This window comes from Aegilops tauschii, chromosome 5, assembly GCF_002575655.3.
Source record: "Aegilops tauschii subsp. strangulata cultivar AL8/78 chromosome 5, Aet v6.0, whole genome shotgun sequence".
Taxonomy (NCBI): Eukaryota; Viridiplantae; Streptophyta; class Magnoliopsida; order Poales; family Poaceae; genus Aegilops; species Aegilops tauschii.
In genome coordinates, this window is record NC_053039.3 from 382025856 (window position 1) to 382048974 (window position 23119).

Consider the following 23119-nt stretch of genomic DNA (forward strand, 5'->3'; position numbering starts at 1 on the left):
CGAGAAAATGGCCCATCAGTAATGAGAAATGGGTTGTACATTTTTAAAACACGTCAAACCGGAAATTAGTTTCAAATATCTTTTTTTCATTTCAAGATTTTAAATTACATTAATTTTTATGCGTGGAGAATTTGTTGGATTTTATATTGATATACATTTATTTTTAAAATCAGTTTGAATGTGAGTCGAAATTTCGGGATTAAAAACAGTTCGGACCGCACCGAAATATGCAAAATTTCGTATAATTTTTTAATCGTGGCCACAATATGGGCTGTAATGCTAACAAAAAGAGTATGGGCTCCAAAAAAACCTCAAGAATTAGCAAATGGGTTGTAAATTATTCGAAATAATGGCAGATAGGTTGTATGCTGTTTTCCATAGATTTGAGGCTTTCCTAAAAAAAAGGTTGACGTACAAGCACTGACTGTTGGATGTCCATCCAACAGCCGTCGTGCTTCTTCAATCTCTGCTCTTCCTGCTCCAGCCGCTCAAACAAGCGCCGGCGGGACTGCCTGCTCCCTCCTCCCCGCGGCCGGCTGTGCTGCCGCGCAGGCCTCACCGCCCCACCGTACTCCCATCGCTGGCCTAGCCATCCCTCTACTCACCCACACCTGTTGTTATTCTTCAGCGACGGCAGACGAACCAGTAAACCCTCGTACAGTCGCACTCCCCTCCGCGTGGGAAACAACTGCCGAGCCTTCCCTGCCTCCGTGTCGTCCCCTTCCTAGGCCTCGCCGTCGTCCACCGCCGTGGTGCTCTCGGCGCGGCGTGGTCAATGTGGTCAACGACCGACTTCCATTGGAAGAGTACTGTGCATGGAGGCGCTGACAGCTGGGTCCACGGCCGCAGCAAGGAAGTGCCTCCTTATTACGCGCAAAATAATTATTCCCCCCTGACTGCTGGGACCCACCAGCTACACCTTCGCACGCAAGGAAGTGCGTCCGGGCAAAAAAAAACGATTCGCCCCCCTGACTGCTGGGACCCACTAGCTACATCTTCGCACGCAAGGAAGTGCCTGACAGTCGGGACCCACCTGGTCGAAGCGTACGTACCGTTGTCATTCTGGTCGCGAACGTGTACGTACATATATACTGGTGGATGTAGAGGCGCGCACGTGTCGTAGTAGAGGCGCGTACGTGTCGTAGTAGAGGCGCGCACGTAGCATGTACACGTACGTACAACGGCCAGGGTGCAAGAAAGAAAATACGGCCACGTATGTGTACATACGGGCGGGGTCTCGAACGCTTACTCGCGCATACGTACGACCAGGGCTCGTGTACATGGCTGGGTCGGAACGGAGAAACAGCGTCGTCGTCGTGTTCATGGGGAGGCAACGGAATGCGTCGTCTTCATGGGGAGGCAACGGAATGCGTCGTGTTCATCGGGAGGCAACGGAACGCGTGGGAGCCAACCGGCTGGGTCGGAACGGAATGCGTGGTCGTGTTCATCGCGAGGGCTTGGACGGAACTGGCGATGGAAACAAGGCCTGGCGTACCGCACAACGGAGGAAACGGACCTCCTATGTTCGGAACGGGGTCCTGTTGATCGGGAGGGGTCTGGCGTACCACAAAACGGAGGAAACGGACCTCCTACGGTCGAAACGGGGGTCCTGTTGATCGGGAAGGGTGTGGCGTACCGCAAAACGAACGAAACGGACCTCCTACGGTCGAAACGGGGGTCCTGTTGATCGGGAGGGGTGTGGCGTACCGCAAAACGGACGAAACGGACCTCCTACGGTCGAAACGGGGGTCCTGTTCATCGGGAAGGGTGTGGCGTACCGCAAAACGGGACTCCACGGGATACTGTTCATCTCCACCGTCGACATCCTCCAGCCTCCACGGGCTCCTGTTCATCCAGCCTCCACCGCGCGCTACTCCACCGGCTACAGTTCAACCACCCCTCCACGGGCACCCTCCACCGTCTACTGTTCATCCAGCCCTCCACACCACGGGGTCCTATTCAACCACCCCTCCACGGGCACCCCTCCATCGTCTGCTGTTCATTCAGCCCTCCACACCACGGGGTCCTGTTCAACCACCCCTCCACGGGCACCCCTCCACCGTCTACTGTTCATCCAGCCCTCCACCACACCACGGGGTCCTGTTCATCCAGAGGCAACGCCACCGCTCACTGTTCATCCAACCCCCCCGCAACGCTCACTGTTCATCCCAGAGGCAGCATCGACCGGCTTCAGTTAGCAGCAGTAGCAAAGGAATCGCTCGATCGGGTTCAGTTAACAGCCATCGATCGATCGCTCGGGTTCAGTAACGCGTAGCCTGTAGTGCAATCGCTCGGGTTCAGTTAGAGCCCAACGCCTCGCTCGGGTTCAGTTAGAGCCAACGCCTCGCACACACGCGCGTACGTGTACGAGAGAAACGCGCATCGCTCGGCCCCCGACTTCCCACCGTAACCGGGAACTCCCCGAAATTTTCCTCGCCCTCGCTTCTACCACGGTTTTTTCCGTCATGGACGGCCCAAAGAATGTCATGCAGCTGCGTCTCCGGCCCGCCCAGGACGAAAACCCATTTTCTGTCATGATTTTTTGTCATAGAAGTAGGAGCCCACCACATCTATGATGATACCGGGTTTTGTCACAATTATCGTCATAGAAGTGTCATATGTATGACAGAAAAAAAATTTGTTCGGCCCAAAATGTCACGGATGTGTCTTTTTTTTGTAGTGATGGTGAAGGTGGTTGTGTCCCGACAGTGGATCCAGACCATCAGTGGGGCGAATGGCTACGAGCATCTCCAGGTCGCTCGATGGGGCACAAAGAGGGGCCGTTTCGTGAACTTTCAGGGAGCGCCAATAGCTTTGGAAGTGTGAGATCTAGTGAGGGGGAAAGGAACAGCAGGAAGACAGGTACTGTACGTGATCTCCCTACAAAGCGTAACCTGCACAATGAGTTTACTACTCCGGCCGTTTCCCGCACTGGTGGGGATGGCAAGGGGGACGGGGAGGACGGCAACAACCCCAATAAGCAGAAACAAGGAGAAGAGAACCTGAGGGAGAGAGATCTGCGGGATGATCTGGAACAGAAGAGGGAGAGGGAGATGCGCTCAAAGTTGAGAGAGACAACATGAGAAGCAGGCAGAGTTAAGGCACAACTACAGGCAGTATGGCCGATGGGATCATGATGGAGCGGGATCATCAAGCCAATTCAATGGGAAAGAGCGGAGACATGGTTACTATGTGCGTAAGCCTAGGCCAGAGTATACGGCAGTGCAACGTTCTCTGAGTAGCCCAAGACACGAGCCCCAGAGAGAGAGGAAGAGGAGGCCAAGGCAGTATTGGGTGGCTAAAGGTGAGGGTGAAAGGCAGGAAGGACATGATACATTCGTTCGCGACATGAGGCAGAAAACCTCGTCCGTGTTTGATCGTCTTGAGGAGCACAATGATACATCAGCGGACCCTGCGAGGTAGGGCCGCCGGTCACAATGAATCTATTGGCCTGGAATTGTCGAGGACTGGGGTTGGACTCGACAGTTGGCGAGCTTAGAGACCTGATACGGTCATACAACCCAGCGATGGTGTTCTTATCGGAGACAAAAAAGAGTGCAAAAGCAATGGAGAGGCTCAAGTGGAGCCTAGGGTTTAGGCGAGGAGTGGCGGTGAATTGTGCAGGAAAGAGTGGTGGTTTGGCGTTGTGGTGGAGAGATCATGTGAATGCGACAGTCAGACCGTGATGTAAATACTACATAGACAGTCAGATGGAAGTGGATGGGAATACCTATAGGTTCACTGGAATCTATGGCGAGCCGTGTGTGGAAAAGAGGAAGAAAACGTGGGAAGTGCTGAGGTATTTGAGGACACAAGATGATCTTCCTTGGATCTGTGTTGGAGACTATAATGAGGCAATCGTGCAGAAGGAGCAGATCGGAGGTAAGTCAAGATGCATTAGACAGATGGATGAGTTTAGATACTGCTTCGCCGACTGCGGGCTTGCGGATATGGGGTTCTCAGGGTACCCCTTCACTTGGGATAATAAGAGAGAAGGGTCGAAAAATATCCAAGTCAGACTGGATAGGGCAACTTGTTCGGCTTCTTTCATGCAGTTGTTCCCGGCGACCGAGGTGCAACATATACTGACCGAAGAATCTAACCACCAAGCGATGCTTGTCCGTCTTGCATCGGCACTGGTCGACAAAACGGCGTGGCCGCATCGCCCCTTCATGTATGAGGTGGCTGGGACAAGACACGCGGAGTACGAGGCCATGGTGACCAATGCATGGGAAGCGGCGCATGCAACCAATCATATGCAGCCGGGGATGGACGCGGCTTGTAAACATCTCGCCCTGATGGCCAAAGCCATGCAAACCTAGAGTAGGGAAGTATTTGGCTCTATCAAAAAACAAATCAGTCACATGAAGTGGCAGTTGAAAGATGCCAAGGAAAGGGTAGTTCGGACATGCTATGGGCAGGAATCAAGGACATAGAAGATCAGTTGCATGATTGTCAGAGTAATGGGCCACGGGTAGCCTAACCCGAGTCCCAGAACCTTTCAAGACATCGGGGCCGGCCGCGCCCCTCAGAGCATCGAGATAAAGCACCGCCTTCTGATGGCCGGCTGGTCCGGGCGGCCGGCTTCCAGAAGGCGGCACCAAGACGAGCCGACTCCTTGCAGGCGGCCTCCAGAGAGGCCGGCTTCCGGCAGACGGCCCTCAGCGCCCTCAGAGTCTGCGTCCCCATTAAGAAGACAGGACATGGTGAGGTTATAGAGTAGCCCATCCCCCCGAATCCAGGGCCGGGCGTGGCCACAGTGCTCTGTACCTGCGGAGATCTCCGCCTGGCGCGGCACTGTGGCCACCTCGCCCTTGACGTCACTATGGGCGGGCGGAGCCCTGTTCCCACGACGGCCTGTCGGTACGGCCTGCAGGCGGCAGGCCCTACCAGGCAGCGAGAGCCCGGAAGACGGCGGAAGCCCGGCCAGTCGGACCCGAGGGAGGCCGGCCTCCAGGAGGTGGCCCGTTCCTTCCTCGGGGCTCCACGTGCCATTAACCAGATAAGACGCGGCGTGGCTACAGTGATCTCCCACCAGGCGGCGGGGCTGTAGCCACGCTCCCCTGACCAAGCCCGCGTCATTAGCATCATGGCTATAGTAATCAGCAGCCGGCAAGACCCGCGAGCGGCGGGGGCGGCCTGTCGGCTCTGTACCAGACCAGTCGGCGGGGCCCACCAGGCGGCGGGCCCCAGCAGCCGGCGGAGAAGCTGGCGGACAGAGAGACTAACAGTCGGGTCCTACACCCAGCCAGATTACCATTGTACCCCTAGGGGGTAGGCCTATATAAACCCCCCAGGGCACCCATGCACAGGGTTCGAACCTGTTAGAATTAGACTCACACCTAGGGGGAAAGGAGAGCAAGCCCTGCCTTCTCCTACCTCTAGCATACAGCTCGAGGAGCACCATTGTACTCGCTAGTGCCTTAGTGATCATGCGGAGACCCCGCAGAGTAGGACTAGGGGTGTTATCTCCTAGGAGAGCCCCGAACCTGGGTAAAGTGCGCCGGCGTTCGTGTCTACGCCTCATCCCGCTTCCAGGCACCGGCGACGTTCTACTCGCTCCCACCATGATAAGCCATCCATTGGCATATGTCGCACCCAACCCCCGACAATGATCTATATGAAAGAGAAGAGATTTATTATAAGCAAAGATCAAGGGTGGATTGGCTACAATATGGTGACCAGAACACACAGTACTTTCAAAACCGAGCATCGCATAGGAAGCAGAAAAACACAGTAAAGGCGCTGCGGAGAGAGGTTGGGAATAAATGTATGGATGATGAAGGTATGCATGCGATGGCCGCAAGTTTTTATGCTAAGTTGTTCGCTTCAGAGGGATCGAGGGATGGAGAGAAAATTCTGCAACATATTGATACACTGGTCATGTAGGATATGAATATGAAATTGTCAGCCCTGTTTACCGATGAGGAGATTGAGAAAGTGCTTTTTCAGATGGGGCCATCAAAAGCGCCGGGGCCAGACGGTTTTCCGGCAATGTTTTATCAACGACATTGGTCGTTGGTAAAAGACGAGGTGTGTGCGGCCATCTGAGATTTTTTGACGGGGAGGATGATGCCGGAGGGTTTTAACGACACCGTCATTGTGATGATACCCAAGGTGTGCTCACCAGAGATGCTCAGTCAGTTCAGACCAATTAGCCTCTGTAATGTCCTCTATAAGATTGCATCAAAGGTATTGGCAAACAGGATTAAGGTGGTGTTACCAATGATGATTGCGGAGGAGCAGAGTGCTTTTGTCCCGGGGAGGTTAATCACGGATAATGTTTTGGTAGCATATGAGTGTGTTCACGCTATCAGAAAGAGGAAGAGAAGAAAACCTCTGTGCGCGATTAAACTCGACATGATGAAGGCGTATGATAGGGTGGAGTGGATCTTCTTGGACCAGGTAATGGCAAAATATGGTTTCTTCGCTCACTGGAGGGAGATGATCATGAGGTGTGTAAGGACTGCGAGGTTTTCAGTGAAGTTAAATGGGGGCTTTTCTCAAAGCTTTGTCCCATCGAGGGGCCTTCACCAGGGTGATCCTTTGTCACCATATCTATTCCTTTTTTGTGTTGAAGGTTTTTCAGCTTTACTCAAGCATGCCCAGGAGGAGAGGAAGATTAAGGGAGTATCGTTTGGGAGCATTGGCCCCACGGTCACTCATCTTCTATTTGCTGATGATAGAATTGTCTTCCTAGAGGGGTCTCAAGATGATTCTCAAGATGATTTTCTCTGTCTGCGGGCTATATTACAAGATTATGAGGAGGCTTCGGGACAAAAAATTTAACTTGCAGAAGTCTGCGATATTTTTTGGGAAGGGCAGTGAGGATGGGGATAAAGAAGCTCTCAAACAAGCGATCGACATTTCTTCTAAGGCCCTTAGCGAGAGGTATTTAGGCCTTCCAACGGTGGTGGGAAGATCCAAAAATGGGACTTTTAAGTACGTCAAAGAGAGTGCAAAGGGAAAGTCTCATGTTGGAAGGGCCAGGGGCTATCCAAGATGGCCAGGGAGGTGCTGATCAAATCGGGGTTGCAATCTACTCCTACTTTTACCATGAGTTGTTTTCAACTCACAAAGAAAATGTGCGGGAATATGTCATCTATATCTTCAAACTTCTGGTGGGGCAAAGCAAATGGTGAGAAAAGAGTACATTGGATTGCTTGGGATAAAATGTGCATGAGAAAGCAAGAAGGTGGTCTGGGGTTCAGGGATCCAGAAGCGTTTAACCAAGCTTTGCTTGCCAAGCAAGCCTGGAGACTGCTGCAGGAACCGAATTCCTTGTGTGCAAGAGTGCTTCAGGCGAGGTATTATCCAGAAGGGTCCATTCGTAATGCCACATGCCCCGACGGGGGTTCTTTCACATTCAGAAGTATTCTGCATGGCCGAGACCTCCTCCTGGAGGGGCTGGTTTGGCGCATCGGTGATGGATCCCAAGTTGGCATTCATCACGATAATTGGATTCCCCGCAAGGGAAGCCTGGAGCCACTGGGCCAGGTGTTTGTTCCGGGTATGACAAGGGTAATACATTTACTAAATGATTCCAACACTGGTTGGGATCAAGCAAAGGTGGAAAACATGTTCCCACCAGCGGAAGCATCTGAGATATTGCAAATACCTGGGGGGGCGACGGTAGAGGACTATCTTGCATGGAATCATACGAAGAATGGAGTTTTTATAGTAAGGTTGGCTTACCACCTTTGTATGGATCAGAAGCGGGCAAGAAGGGGCATGCCGGGTTCATCATCGTCGGTTGTGAACCATAGAGCTTGGTTGAATTTGTGGGATACGGTGGCTCCGGGCAGAGTTAAGATACATACCTGGCGACTCATACGCAATGGACTTGCAGTCGGATCTGAGCTACATCGACGTAAGATCAAACCAGGAGTGTATTGTGTGGTTTGTGGAGGAGAAGAGACAAATTTACATAGGTTTTGGAGCTGTCCCCATTCGGCAAAATTTTGGAAAGTTCTGTACTTGGAATTGGGAGTACCGGTGGCGATCCCGCGGGAGACAATCTGCTCCCAGAGTGCACTCTCTCATTGGCTCCTGAGCTGGTTTGCTGGTGCGTCGGAGGACGAGCGAGCTATTATGATCCAGGGGTTATATGCCGTATGGATGGCACGGAATAATACACGTGAAGGTAAGAAGATTGAAGAGGCGGCAGACATGGCAGGGATGGTTCGAAGGCTAATGGAGGAGTGGCAGACAGTCCATGGCAAGGTGAGCAAAATCCCTCGAGTGGTTCAACCTTAGAGGTGGAGCACTCCAGATGAAGGATGGGTCAAAGCTAATGTTGATGGGGCGAGCACTAAAAGAGGGGATAAAGGGGCCGTGGGTGTGGTCTTCAGAAACAATGCAGGAGCGTTCATCGGAGGTGCGTGCCACTACTATCCGACGGGAGGTGATCCAGTAAAGATGGAGCTCCAGGCATGCAAAAGGGCGGTGGAACTGGCGGAGGATCTCAACATCACTAGCTTGTACATCGAGATGGATTGCCAGGAGGTGGTTCGCAAACTTCAGAGCGAGGAAGCCGACCTCTCAGTGCTGGGACCGATGATCAAAGAGGTGAAAAACATGTTGGCGACAAGAGAAAGATGGAAGGTGACTTGGGCAAGGAGGATGGCGAACGGCGCCGCGCACGGGCTAGCCAAGGAGGGGGTAACAAATAATCTTAGCAAAGTTTGGGTGCAAGCACCATCAAACTGTATTCTTCACATTATTTCGGCAGAAATTCCTGCCTTTCATGAATAAATAGAGACGTGGTTGATTTTAAAAAAAAAGTTCGTCGAACTAGCCATTTTCCCGTAAAAAAGTACTACCCCCAAAAAACCTGAGAATTAGCCAAAATATATATATTCTCGCTGTTCTTTTCACACGGACCCTCGTTTCTTCTCGCCTTCTCGGGAGCAAAACGTCGGACACCTGCCGCCATCGCCACCTCCATGAGAAAGCCCCTCAAGCTTCTGCCCAACTGCCTTCTCCTCTACCGACACACCAGACCCTACACCCCAACCGCGGCCAACCCCGTCCCGGCCGCCTCCGCCGTCCTCCGTGACCTCGATCTCCTGGACGCCGGCGAGCTCGCCCCGACCCCGCGCGTGTACCACTCGTTCATAACCGCCTGCGCGCAATCCAAGAACCTCGAGGATGCCAGGAAGATCCACGCGCACCTGGCCAGCTCCCGTTTCGCGGGCGACGCCTTCCTCGACAACTCGCTCATCCACCTCTACTGCAAGTGCGGCAGCGTGCTGGAAGCGCGGAAGGTGTTCGACGAAATGCGGAGGAAAGACATGGTCTCCTGGACCTCGCTCATTGCCGGGTTCGCGCAGAACGACATGCCGGCGGAGGCCATCGGGCTGCTCCCTGGCATGCTGAAGGGGCGCTTCAAGCCGAACGGGTTCACGTTCGCCAGCCTCCTCAAGGCTGCCAGCGCTTATGCTGACAGCGGCATCGGGAGGCAGATCCATGCTCTCGCTGTGAAGTGTGGTTGGCATGAGGACGTCTATGTTGGGAGCGCGCTTCTCGACATGTATGCGCGGTGTGGGAAGATGGACATGGCCACCGCAGTGTTTGACAAACTTGACTCGAAGAATGGGGTTTCCTGGAACGCATTGATTTCCGGGTTTGCGAGGAAGGGTGATGGAGAGACTGCTCTGATGGCCTTTGCAGAGATGCTGAGAAGTGGGTTTGAGGCGACACATTTTACATACTCCAGTGTCTTCAGTTCTATCGCTCGTTTAGGTGCTCTTGAGCAGGGGAAGTGGGTGCATGCACATGTGATTAAGTCTCGGCAGAAACTGACTGCATTTGTTGGAAATACATTGCTTGACATGTATGCAAAATCAGGGAGCATGATCGATGCGAGAAAGGTGTTTGACCGTGTGGATAATAAGGATCTAGTTACTTGGAACACAATGCTCACAGCATTTGCACAATATGGACTGGGGAAGGAGGCAGTCTCCCATTTCGAGGAGATGAGGAAATCTGGCGTTTACCTGAATCAGATCACCTTCCTTTGCATTTTGACTGCCTGTAGCCATGGAGGACTGGTGAAGGAGGGCAAGCGTTACTTTGAAATGATGAAGGAGTACGATTTAGAACCGGAGATTGATCATTATGTTACGGTTGTTGCTCTTCTCGGCCGAGCTGGTTTACTAAATTATGCTCTGGTCTTTATATTTAAAATGCCCATGGAGCCAACTGCTGCAGTTTGGGGAGCCTTGCTTGCGGCCTGCAGAATGCATAGGAATGCTAAAGTAGGGCAATTTGCAGCTGATCATGTCTTTGAACTTGACCCAGATGATACTGGTCCACCTGTCCTGTTGTATAACATATATGCTTCCACGGGCCAATGGGATGCTGCTGCTAGAGTGAGGAGAATGATGAAGACAACTGGTGTGAAGAAGGAACCTGCATGCAGTTGGGTTGAGTTAGAGAACTCTGTGCACATGTTTGTGGCAAATGATGATACTCATCCACGAGCGGAAGAGATATATAAGACGTGGGGTGAGATAAGCAAGAAGATTAGGAAAGAAGGATATGTTCCTGATATGGATTATGTGCTTCTGCGTGTAGATGATCAAGAGAGGGAGGCAAACCTACAGTACCACAGCGAGAAGCTCGCGCTTGCATTCGCACTGATCGAAATGCCTGCAGGGGCAACAATTCGTATAATGAAGAATATTAGGATATGTGGGGATTGCCACTCTGCATTCAAATACATCTCGAAAGCTTTTGGAAGGGAGGTTGTTGTGAGGGACACAAATAGATTTCACCATTTCAGTAATGGATCTTGTTCCTGTGGAGATTACTGGTGATTCTGCCAAGCTGTAGTGCGTTTATGAATCTACAAGGCCATAGGCAGTGGCGGAGCTTCACTAGGGCCAAGGGGGGCTATGGCCCCCCTACCCTAGAGAAAGTATATGAAATACCATTAATTGGTAAGCTAAAATTTTAAAAATGATCATAGTTTAAGCAGAATATGTCCTTTTGCCCCCCCATAACTCGGCTTTGCCCCCTCAACAATCTCTGTCAAGCTCCGCCACTGGCCATAGGTTGATTCAGTAACAGCCAACAGGGACCTTTTTATGGACTGATAAAGGGCAAACTATTTCTGCTTGATTGTCTCTGTTGACAGGGCAAACAGCACGCTCCGGCCCTGAAGATCATTTGACATCCGTCATGAGGGATGGACTCCAGAAGACATGTGCTTTCATCCTTCTAGCGCAATCGATAAAATTTCATGGGTTGCTGAAACAGCATCATTGTCTGCGTGATTTCTGGGAGGAAAGTAGACCTGCATTTGGAGGCACAATCTCCGACTGGAAACACACTTCAGATGGCTTTATTTTCCAGGTAAACATTCCCAACAACCTATCTTGCTCATACGTGCAAATGAATGATAGTCTGCCGATTTCCGGAACCTAATTTCCACACCGGATAAATTCCAGAGAGAGAACAATTTAGATATCCGTAATTCTACAAGTGTATGGCTGGGTGATTTTGCTACATATGCACGGTGTGCATTTCAGGGTATATCGGGTTCAGCTCAGAGCTCACAAAGCGCAATGCACGGTGATTTTGCTAACCATTGCCCTCTGGGACTGATGATGGCTCTTTTTTAGTCACTACTCCACAAAATATGTCCCTTTTGGAACTGCCAGAAGCCTCTGGGAATATGCGTGGTTGTTCTGCTCGGCTACTGGAGGTGATTGTCCAACAAAGGAATGCACTTGATTCAGTGTGGCGACAGTGACAGATCGGTTTACTCTTCCTTGGTTGAGGAGATAAAGCTACTCCTAAACCTACGCAGAACTAGTATTTTACTGACGTTAGACGCTCACAACATAAGGTTAGCAATTGTTTTGCTATCTTTGATCGTGTGGAAGGCAGAACTATGACTTGGCTAGGGTCTGGCCGTCCTTGTGAGGTGATTGAGTTCAACAATGTTGATTGTAATCCTCTTCTGGTTGAGTAATACAAGTGTTTTACTCGGAAAAAAAAAGATCATGATTACAATGATATTGGGGGAGGTTTTACTTGATCCATCTTCATTTTTGTTTCTGTTATTGTGTAAAAGAGCGTGGCTACAGGTAAGTCGACTGAGTTTTCAATTAGGGTCGGTTGATTCGTTTGGGACGTCGGATGCAGATCCAACGGTCGGCGGCCCTTCTTCCTCCAGCCCAACGTACCACCGGCCACCACCGTGATGCCGCCGTTCCCGGCCATCCATCTAGCCTTGGCGATGCCCGGTTATTTGTCCGGCGAACCTCCTTCCTTCACTCCGACGTCTTCTTCCTTCCCTCCGGCGCCTGCTTCCTTCAGCGAAAACCGACTGACCCAAATTGGATTTTCAGGCGACTAACATTTAGCTATTGCGTAAAAAAAAAAGGCATGAACGCCAATCTCGTCGGTGCTACTACGATCACGATCAACATACCAACGACCACACACATTGTTCCATCGACAAGAAACTGAACACCCCGCCCATCTCGCCAATGGATCCAGGCAACAACGTTTGTTAAACGAGCACTGCGACTTCCTAGCATGCATTCGTTAAGAGTTTCAAAAAAAGAAGAAGCATTCGTTAGAGTTTCAAAAAAAAAAAGCATTCGTTGCCATTTTTTTCCCCTTCAGCGGAGCATGCACCGGCTGGCAATGCCAGCCCTAGCTGCACGGGCCGCCTGGGCCTGGCGTGCACGTCTCCATCGGTACATTCTGCATGAACATAATGCATGCTCCCCCACCCTCTCCACCGGTCTCCCCGTTATATACTCCCACCACCCCCTTCCCAGGAGCTCGACATCGCGACGTCGACGTACGGGCCCTCTCCTTCGTCGTCTCGATCAGGCCTCTCGTCTCGTCTCAGGTGCGTCGCGTGCATGCTGTCGCCGTCGCCGCCATGCGTATGATATGATATGGTTTGAAGCTAGGTCAGGTCGAGAGGCCGGATTGATCAATGTCGATGCATGTTCGATTTCCCCATGCAGTGCCCTCAGCCTGCATGGATCGGCGGCCGGAGGGCAGCAGGGCGAGGAAGCGCGCGCGGGAGGAGCCGGACCAGGCGGCGGACTTCCCCTTCGACGAGGCGGCGGCCGCGGCCGACGCCGGGGAGGCGTGGCGCAGGCCGCCGGGCGTGTTCCAGTTCCCCTGGCAGAAGTGCCGCGGCGGGCTCGGCGTGGCCGGCGGCGGCGGCTGGGAGCTGCGGGACGTCTTCTTCCACTCCCTCGTCGACGGCGGCGCCGCGGCCATCGGCGTGCCGGGCGACCGCCTCGTCTCGCCGCCGCCGCCCAGCAAGCAGCGCGCGCTCTTCGACGACGTCGACGCCTGGCTCGCCGCCGCCGCCGACGGCGAGGTCGACCCCGTCTGGCGGTCGGCGATCAGGGGCGCCGGGCCCTCCGCGTCGGCGGTGTGACGAGAAGATGCATGACGTGGGCCGTGGAGGGCCCCCGTCGCCGGTGGCCCCGCGTGGCATTCAGTGCGCGGCGCCGCCTGGCCCATCGGCCCCGTGAAGCTGGCCTGGGTTGGCACACGGGCCTGTTGATGATCACGATCAATTTCCTCCTGTATATATATGATGATTGCTGCCAATAATTATTTACTCTCTCTTCATTTTTAAGCATCACTTTAATAATCACAAGTCCTGTTTCCAAATAGTTACACATTCTCTCTCAAGCCTCTAGGTGAAAATTTCGAAACCACATACATATCCATCTGAAACCTACTCATTTCCCGTATTTAAATATCATGTTTTAGATGACAGTCTTATATCTCTTTTTTTGCAAATAAATTCTTGCATTACTCAAGGTTTAAAGATGGCAGTCTTATCATATGGTTACATTAGGAAAAAGTTGAATACATCTCACATATTGACAGGTTATTGAAGCGTTTTTTTCATTGATATATTTCTTGACGCTCTGCGGATTTTTGATTATTTGTGTCTAACGCAAAAGGCAAAACAAAACAATAGACAAATGACCAATACCATAATACTAGTACTCATGACCTCTAACTTTTTTTCTTCGAAAAGGGGCGCTTTATTACTTAAAAGGTTCTAACTTTTTTTTTGTAATAACACATTTATAGTTGTAGTTTTAAAGGCTCTGTGTCTCAGAGCATAAAATTTATCCACATACACAAATTTTCCTTTATAGTTTCTCACTACCTCAAAGTGCCTCAACTCCAATTGAGATGGAATGAACAACGATGGATTTCAAAACACAAATTGAGATGAAATGAATTGCAGAAAATCCACACTAATACATTCGTGGCATTCACCCCCTTTTGTTGGTCAAATGTCAAAAGTACAAGCATGAATTTAGAAAACCAATCTAATTAGAAATATATTACTCTTCGGCATTTTAAAAGTCTGACTATGTCCGTGGACAAAACGATAACTGGCAAAATGGGGTTGGAGTAATTCATTACAAATGAAGGTTGTGGTTGGAATCAAAATCTCATCGATCACGTTTGGTTGGAGGTTGTACCCTCTGCCCATCGGATAAAACCCTGGGATCGATGCTTCTGTGTGTCCTATTAATGTGGATCATTTTATCCGTGAAAGGCGACGTTCTCGTGGATAGCGAGACAACAGTGATGGCTTCATCAATCTTAAAGCTATGCAACTCTGATCCTTGATAGGTATTGTGTGTGTGTGTGTGTGTGTGTGTGTGTGTGTGTGTGTGTACACACCTACGTTGTACTCAGTGATTCTCAATTAAAAATCCTGGTCCATTAAGACACATGGTCTTGACATGACGCTTATGATAAAATTCTCATCAATTAAGGCACGCGGTCTTGACAGCATGCTCCACCAACATCTACTAGAGGATTGCAAACATTTTCTATTATCCATGTTGTTGTTTAGTACTACCCCTTGTTGAAACTTGAAATATACAAATCGACAAAGTTACACTCTGGGACTTACGATTGCAGTTTGATAAAAGAGCACCTTACGTTTTAGTTAGAACAAACTTAGCAATAAATCCAACTTCATCTTGAACATGTACTATAATCTAACATTTTTCAACTCGGTGCTTTTACACTGCCTTTATATTTAGTGATGAGAGACTAAACCAAGGTCAAACCATCAGTGAGAAGAGCTTGCAAAGGTGTAGAGATGAGAGACTAAAGGCACACAAAAAAAACACAGAAGGCATGGTGAGTAAACGACCAAAGGGCTTTGCTGAAAATCTGAACCAAAAGGGCACTTAAAGCAATCAAAAACATATGACAACCTTGTGTTATGGAGTTACATAGATAAATCACATGAGATTCTCTTATGCTTAAGTTAATAGTACCCGTTGTCTAATCTCAGCCATCGACATCAAACAGATAATGACACCAAAGGGAAAAACACAACCAAGATCGCAAGACCATATGCGGAAAGGCACGTGAGACATTTTAATATTTAAGTTAACGACACCGGTTGTCTGATTCAATCTTTGATGTGGGTGCATCAAACGGACAATGATATCAAAGCAAAAACACAACAAGGATTACAAGACCGTCTCACTTCCCCTCGGTTTTTTCTGTCCTAAGACGAGATCATTATGGGGAGCCGCTGTTCCCCGCCATCCAGACCGTTGGGGTTGAGTTCGTGCCCCTCCAAAGGGCGTAGAACCCCGGCGCCTCATGATATTGTTCAGATCTAGTTAGATACAGACAAACTCAGATAAATTATATCCCCTACGTTTCAAAATGTAAGATCATTTTTAACATTGTGATCTTGCATTTTGGGACGGGAGGGAGTAGCTAACAAAACCAACCCGATTAGGTTGGAATGAGTAATTGTGAGCGTGGCACGCGGGCCGTGCCCACAGTCCCGCAGCACATTTTCGTGAGGAGGTGGTTGTGGGAGGACGGCGGTGGATGTACGCGTTCACAAACCCGTGCGCAAGCGCAACAGCCCAGCGGGTACAGCACAGCTCATGTCGCCGGGGTAGCGCGCTGCACGGGTTCGTGGCCGCTAGGATGATTCTCCGTCGTCCTTGCTCCTTTCTCCACACAGCCCCATCATCATTTGCTGCTTTAACAAAGCCGATACACACGGCACGTACGGTACTACTACTACGATGCCATGCAATGCAAGCAACCTTTCTGCCTTTTGGTGGCCTGCGTCCTTTGTTTCTCCTCACGCTGTCAGCAAGCTGCCACGAACGTACTAGTGTACTACGTAAGCATATCTTGGCGGTTGCAACTGCTCGTACGTAGCGGGGATCCGCGCATGCACGCACACGGCACGCGCGGGCGACACGCACGCCGGATGCACAGGTCGCGCGCGCGGGGCCTGCTGATATGATATAGTCTGTTGAAGGTTCTGGCGATTCGTAGAATCGACGCGCGCGCGAGCAGGTCGATCACCCGATCGAGAGAGAAAAGCACCAAAGAATGGCGCCGTCTGATTCTTCTGAATGAAAAGCACGCACTCAAGGATAGATACCTTTCTTCTCCTCCGTCTCAAAATGTCACTCGAAAGATATGCTTAACTCACTGGTGTCACTTTCACCTTTTTTTGTTTTGTTTCTGACAACATTCACCCATTTAATTCGGCCCATCTCCACCCTAAAAAAACCCCAGTCTATCTGTAGTACCTGTGCGGTCTCATTAACTCGGTCTATCCATCTCTACCCGTGTGGTCCGTGATGCCTCTGGTGTCCCGTGCGCCCACAGACCACCGCTCCCAAATCCAAACTGACACCAACTCTTTTTTTCTATCCACAAATACCGAACCAAATCTGACCAAATGCTTAGCAAATGTAGGAGCAGTAAATACGATCTTACATCTCTGTACCACACATTATATTGTATCATTACGTTATATCTCCGTACCGTTGCAAATCTGGAGAGAAACATCTCCATGAAATCCATCTACCCCACACAGGCCACGGGAATAGAAAATTCGCGCGATCCAGCGCGTGAAAGGCAGGCAAAGGTGCCGGTGGAAAGGAAAGAAACCACTCGAGTCCAAACCGGCGCAGCACGCATCGCATGGGCCGCGCACCGCTCCCACGTTACCCATCCTGAGCCCGGACTGACTGCCGCCCCGGAATTTCGCGTCCGCCGCGCGTGCCGACGCCACCCAAACCCTTCCCGAAACCAAGCACCCGCCGCGCCGGAAAAGCGACGCCCCTCCCCTCCCCTCGTCCGGCGGCGGCGGTGCAGCGCGCCGTCTGAGGCACTCCGGCCGCCGGCTGCGGGGGCGCGGACATGGCGGGGGCCGTGCGGGGCCGGCGGTGCCGGGGCGCGGTGCTGCTGCTGCTCGTCGCGTCCGTGCTCGCGCCCCTCGTGCTCTACGGCCGCTTCCCCGTCTCGCCCCTCCCGGACTCCATCGGTATGTACGGCCCCCCTTGCCTCTCCCCGGCTTCCGGCGCTGGCGACAATGCGGCGAAGATCCGTTCTTGATTTCATTTGGGCGTCTTGTCTTGCAGTGGCGAGGGGCGCGTTCGATCGGGGGGACGGGTCCGGCCCCAGTCTGGTGTGGCCGCATATGGCCGCCTCCGAGGTTTCTCTCGCCAAAGGTCAGGCCGCTTTTCCTTCCCCCTTTCGTTTTGCTTGCCTAATCTCGTCCTCAAGGGAAGGCTTCACTGACTGTAGTAGATCGTGAAAATGTTAGAGAGATAGTTTGAGTCTGTTTTCACCACAGTAAGAACAAATGAACCAACTTCTTGCAATTTTTTTGGTGAAGCAGTCGCCAGTTGAGTCACCCGTGGGTAAACGCATCTGATTTTTGTTGGAATTCTCTGGGTGAATTGCTTTTGCAGATTTGACAATTGAGAGACTAGGGGAGCACAAGAACCGGGTGCTGTCGGCGACCGACGACTGGCAAGCAGTTGAGGTAGCCAGGAGCCATCCATCAGAAAAGAAAATTGATACATGGGAGGACCCTGCGTCGTGGGATGCCCATCAGGTGGTTGCTGTCGGAAATGACAGTGCTCAGTCGACACAGGATGACATGATAAAGGAAGTTGTTAGCACCGACGGACGAGCAGATGGATTCCATCATCCTGGCGATAGCAAGGTAGCTGAAGAGCAGGATGGACAAGGAATGGATGAAAAGGAGTTGCAGGATGCAAGTGAGGTAGAGCACAAAGATGGATCTGATGCATCAGAGAATAACATTGCGGGAACACATCCTGCGGCAAACCTGACTTCGTCTTTGGAAAAGGTAAAGTTTATTAGAGAAGACCAATCTATTGCTTGGCAAGGACGATCAAGCCCTTGCCTGCCCCTTCTAAGGGAGGGGGTAAATTACTGGAAGACTGTGAATCCTGGACGCAAAACTAACCTAGGACTAAACCTTGTTCCATCACATCTTTATTACTACTCACTTACTCAGTACCTAAGCCCATACTCATTGTATGGAGGTAAGATATTTGTGCACTGAATGAACTGGGAATAGAGGTGATATTGTTTATATTTGTAAAAGTCAATTTTACTCTATGACTACTCCCAAAGACATTGCAGCCATCTTAATATATTGGCAAAGATATGCCTATTATTTTCATTCTCATTTAGCAGCGGTACTGTTCTGTGGCCTGTTTCTTACCTTTTTGTGAACATTAGGATTAGAACACTGAGTTAAGAGCGATTAGATGTCCTGAGAATCCACTCTTATATTTGAAACTATATCGATAGTTATGTTTATACTTTAGCTTGTTTGGTCAGTCGCGAGAGATCATTTGTTCTAACAGCTAATGTTTCAATTGTCCAGGAAAGCGCTGCTGATACATTATCTGATCATGCTAGTATCAATGCTGATCTCGCCACATCAGCAAGTAGCACTGGTCATTCCGCAACTTCCCCAGATGCTACAATCCGCATTATCAAGGACCAATTGATAAGAGCAAAGACATATCTTGGCGTTCTAGCTTCTAGAGGAAATCATGGTACCGCCAAGGAGTTACGTGCACGAATGAAGGATATCCAGCGAGCACTAGGTGATGCAACCGATGATGGGATGCTTCCTCAGAAGTACTTTCTCTTTTACTGTACTACTGAATTTCCATTGTCATTATTGGTGTCTTGTACTTTGTGTTGGGATAATTATCTCTGAACTTACAGAACTTTCTGTTGCATGAAGTGTCCATGGCAAAATAAAAGCGATGGAGCAGACACTGGGTAGGATCAAGAGGATGCATGATGGTTGCTCAGGTGCTGTGAACAGGCTCCGTACATCCCTTCATTCAACAGAGGAGCGTCTTCAATCTCACAGAAAGGATGCCAACTATCTAGCTCAACTAGCAGCAAAATCTTTACCCAAAGGGCTTCATTGTCTCCCATTGCGGCTTACAAATGAGTATTATTCCAGCAACTCCAATAATAAGGATTTTCCAAATATGGAAAAGTTGGAAAACCCCAAACTCCATCACTATGCAGTTTTCTCAGATAATGTATTGGCTGCTGCAGTGGTTGTGAACTCCACTCTTGTTCATGCTAAGGTATACCACTTGGTCACCGAGATATATAGCTAGCCAGGCTGCTGATTAATGGCTGTGAATCGACTTTTGTTGTACCATAAATCTCACTGTATTTAAGTTTGTACCTAAAGCACTAATATGTACTCAATAATCTGTTCTGCAGAAACCAGCAAACCATGTCTTCCACATTGTGACAGATCGGCTCAACTATGCTGCAATGAAGATGTGGTTCTTGGCTAATCCCTTGGGTGAAGCTGCGGTTCAGGTTCAGAACATTGAAGAGTTTACCTGGCTGAACTCAAGCTACAGCCCAGTTCTGAAGCAGTTAGAATCCAGTTCGATGATTGATTACTACTTCGGGAGTGGGAGGGCTAGGCCGGGTGAAAATCCCAAATTCCGGAACCCAAAATACCTGTCGATTCTCAATCATCTGAGGTTCTATCTCCCTGAGATATTCCCGAAGCTTAACAAGGTGTTATTTCTAGACGATGATACCGTGGTGCAGCAGGACCTAAGTGCGCTTTGGTCGATAGATCTCAAAGGCAAGGTCAACGGTGCTGTTGAGACCTGTGGAGAGAGCTTCCACAGGTTTGATAAATACCTCAACTTCTCCAATCCTCTAATTGCCAGCAATTTTAATCCACACGCTTGTGGTTGGGCATATGGCATGAACATGTTTGATTTGTCCGAGTGGAGAAAGCAAAACATCACCGACGTCTACCACACCTGGCAGAACCTGGTAAGTTTATGAACTTATGAACAACATATTATATATATTCACCAGGAGCTGAGCAGAGTATATCCCCTAATAAGCTATCAGCTATTCTGCCATATTTTGATCTACAAGGAAATCTCTGTACTTCACCAACACTATGATCTCCCCATTCGTCAGTGGTATTTGACCCATGGCTTATCTCATTTGTGCAGAATGAAGACAGGCTACTATGGAAGCTAGGCAGCCTCCCTGCAGGCCTTGTGACGTTTTGGAACCGCACGTTCCCGCTTGATCGCTCGTGGCATCTTCTGGGGCTCGGGTACAACCCAAACGTCAACGAGAAGGAGATCAGGCGGGCATCCGTCATTCACTACAACGGAAACCTGAAACCCTGGCTCGAGATCGGATTGTCGAAATACCGAAAATACTGGTCGCGGCATGTCAATTACGATCAAGTGTTTATACGGGAGTGCAACATAAACCCCTGAGTGGCAAACACACTTTGTGTATGGTTTCGTTATTCTTTTTTCGCTTGCTATAGGTTAATTCTTTATGCTCTAGGTTTTGTAAGATATCTGGAGCATCTACTATGGTTTTTCAGTGGTAAAGGTGCCCGTTCCTCCTATGTATGACTAACTGTAAAGGTGCCAGCTGTTTAGTGGTAGGCTTTAGAACCAGACAGACACACGCTCCAGTTAAGAGCCATGTAGGCTATATTACATTTTTGTACTTACTGATGTGAATGCAATAAAATGGTAGAAAAACTATGTCCAGTTCATTCGTACTGCAAGTCTGCAATGCGAATGGTCAGTTCGTTCTCTGTTCTGCAGCCCCACACGAATTTCGATGTGGTTTCTGTGCTTATTTCCATCAGCTGAATAATCGTAATAATCCGCACGAAGTTTGCAAACCCAGGTTGCAAACGATGGCTCCCAATGACCGTTCAAAATGTGATCAAATGGAACTGAAAACCTAGTATCTTAACAAGATAGTGTAGGCGTTAACAAGAAGATGAGCCCTAATCCCAACAGAATTCCTTATCCAATCTCTACTTAGTCGGCGATTTGTTGAGATTCGTTTCTCCGTACCGCATCCACGGGCATCATATGCCTATATATATACGCTCTTTTCGCTCATCCTTCTGAAGTTTCGCTGTGTACGCCCGTCTTTGCGATCAGGTTAACTCTGCTCACCGTTCACGATGGCGAGAGCGCTCCTAGAGTCCGCGGGCAGCGCGGCAACGGCGGCGGCGTGGGGATTCCTGCCGCCGTGGCTCGCGGCGCTCGGCATGGTCGTGGCGTCGGTCTGGATCGTCTCGTTCGCCGTGTTCCTCTGCGGCCGCAGCAGCTCGCGCGACGACGACGACGACGTCCCCAAGAAGAAGCCCGCCCCTGCTGCCACTGCCCCGATGGCGAGCCGGCCCGCGAGTGTCGCCGCGGCCCCGAAGATGAACACGCCCGCGAGTGTCGCCACGGCCCCGATGGCGAGCACGCCCGCGAGTGTCGCCACGGTCCCGATGGCGAGCAGACCGGCGAGTGTCGCCGCGGCCCCGAAGATGAGCACGCCCGCGAGTGTCGCCACGGTCCCCGATGGCGAGCACGCCCGCGAGTGTCGCCACGGTCCCGATGGCGAGCAGACCGGCGAGTGTCGCCACGGCCCCGATGGCGAGCCGGCCCGCGAGTGTCGCCGCGGTCCCGGAGGCCAGTGTTTGAATTTTGCTAGTAGGCCTTTGGCAAAGGCCCAAAGCCCAACTAAAATTCTGAAATTCTCTTGACCCATTCATACACATATGTGAGTGGAGTGAGTGAGATTAAAGTTTAGTCCCACCTCATAAGTTGAGAGAGAGTTGCACCTCTTTATAAGGTGAGCTCTTCTACCACTTGTATGAGCATGACAAAAGGAGACCTACACGCGCGTTCCTCCTCATCGCTCGCCTCGCCACGCCTCGTCCCGACGCGGCACGTTGTCTATATATTTTTGTTGCTCGGGAAAAATTAATGAGTCATTAATTAATAATTAACGGACGCGTTAATTTTTGCTGCTCGGACGTGGGGTTTACTCTCACGACCTGCCCGGCCCGCACTATATAGTCAGGCAGACGTCTACCCTAGCCGCCGCCGCTTCGTATGGTTTCTCATCACCGTTCCAGATCATTGCGCCGCCAAGCAAGTCTTCTCCATCCCTCCTTTCGGCGTGCACCGGCAGAAGGGACAGCAGGCCTCCGGAACCCCGCCTCTCGTGATCCTGTACGGGAGAGGGGCGATCAGGTTTTTGGGGAGCGCACTCGCGCGTCTGCTGGCAGCGACGACTAATTCCCCGACCTCGGCAACCTCATCCTCGACGACATGGGCGACAACGTCAACGCCGGCGGTGCTGCTCCCGCTGCACCGTATGTGATTCTATCCTTCCTGTTCGAGATCGTGGTAGAATTCATGTTTCTAGTATGTGCCCTAGATGTGATCTGTTCATCTGCTATGCTAGTTCACATGATTAGTTTAATCTCTGCTGCTGTAGTCATGTTTTATCTTCTGTTTATTCGGATTAAATCTCGTAGTAATTTGCTCATATTTCCAACAATCCAAAAACCTGATCATAGGCAATTTACTCCGAGTGGTTTTGCTGCGCATCTGAAGCCGCCTGCCTTTAAGGGGGCGCAATATAAGAGGTGGCGCACGAGAGCAGTCTACTGGTTTCAGACCATGGGCTGCTATGACGCCACCAAGGGCAAGTCTGAGGGCGATCTTAATCCAGCACAGCTGGAAGCTTTTGAGAAGATCGATACTCTCTTTAAAGGCGCTCTTCTGAGTGTTCTTGATGACTCCATTGTGGATTCGTATATGTCGTTTGACGACGACAAGGACATGTGGGATGCGCTCGAGGCCAAGTTTGGTGCCTCGGACGCCGGCAGCGAGTTGTACGTCATGGAGCAATTCTATGACTACAAGATGACTGATGAGCGCCCTGTTGTACAGCAGGCTTATGA

The 23119-nt window shown here is 50.6% G+C and overlaps 3 protein-coding genes across 4 annotated transcripts; all 3 read left to right on the top strand.

Moving 5' to 3' along the window:
- Positions 1–8855: 8855 nt before the first annotated feature.
- Positions 8856–12041, top strand: LOC109757572 (pentatricopeptide repeat-containing protein At3g24000, mitochondrial). Of its 2 annotated transcripts, none has more exons than XM_020316395.3 (2): positions 8856–11358; positions 11535–12041. In XM_020316395.3, the coding sequence occupies exon 1, from the start codon at positions 8946–8948 to the stop codon at positions 10818–10820; it is 1875 nt and encodes a 624-aa protein (XP_020171984.1). In that variant the 5' UTR covers positions 8856–8945; the 3' UTR covers positions 10821–11358; positions 11535–12041. The 2 variants fall into 2 exon arrangements, with proteins under 2 accessions (XP_020171984.1, XP_040246452.1); XM_040390518.2 differs by having other exon boundaries at positions 8856–10943; positions 11141–12041.
- Positions 12042–12785: 744 nt separating this feature from the next.
- Positions 12786–14205, top strand: LOC123494161 (uncharacterized). Its single transcript, XM_073498641.1, has 2 exons — positions 12786–12871; positions 12993–14205. Exon 2 carries the CDS (start codon positions 13007–13009, stop codon positions 13415–13417), a length of 411 nt encoding a protein of 136 aa, XP_073354742.1. The 5' UTR covers positions 12786–12871; positions 12993–13006; the 3' UTR covers positions 13418–14205.
- Positions 14206–16753: 2548 nt separating this feature from the next.
- LOC109757576 (probable galacturonosyltransferase 4) lies at positions 16754–20903 on the top strand. Its single transcript, XM_020316399.4, has 7 exons — positions 16754–17335; positions 17433–17522; positions 17766–18169; positions 18716–18975; positions 19085–19442; positions 19585–20160; positions 20349–20903. The coding sequence occupies exons 1-7, from the start codon at positions 17212–17214 to the stop codon at positions 20622–20624; spliced, it is 2088 nt and encodes a 695-aa protein (XP_020171988.1). The 5' UTR covers positions 16754–17211; the 3' UTR covers positions 20625–20903.
- Positions 20904–23119: the final 2216 nt, after the last annotated feature.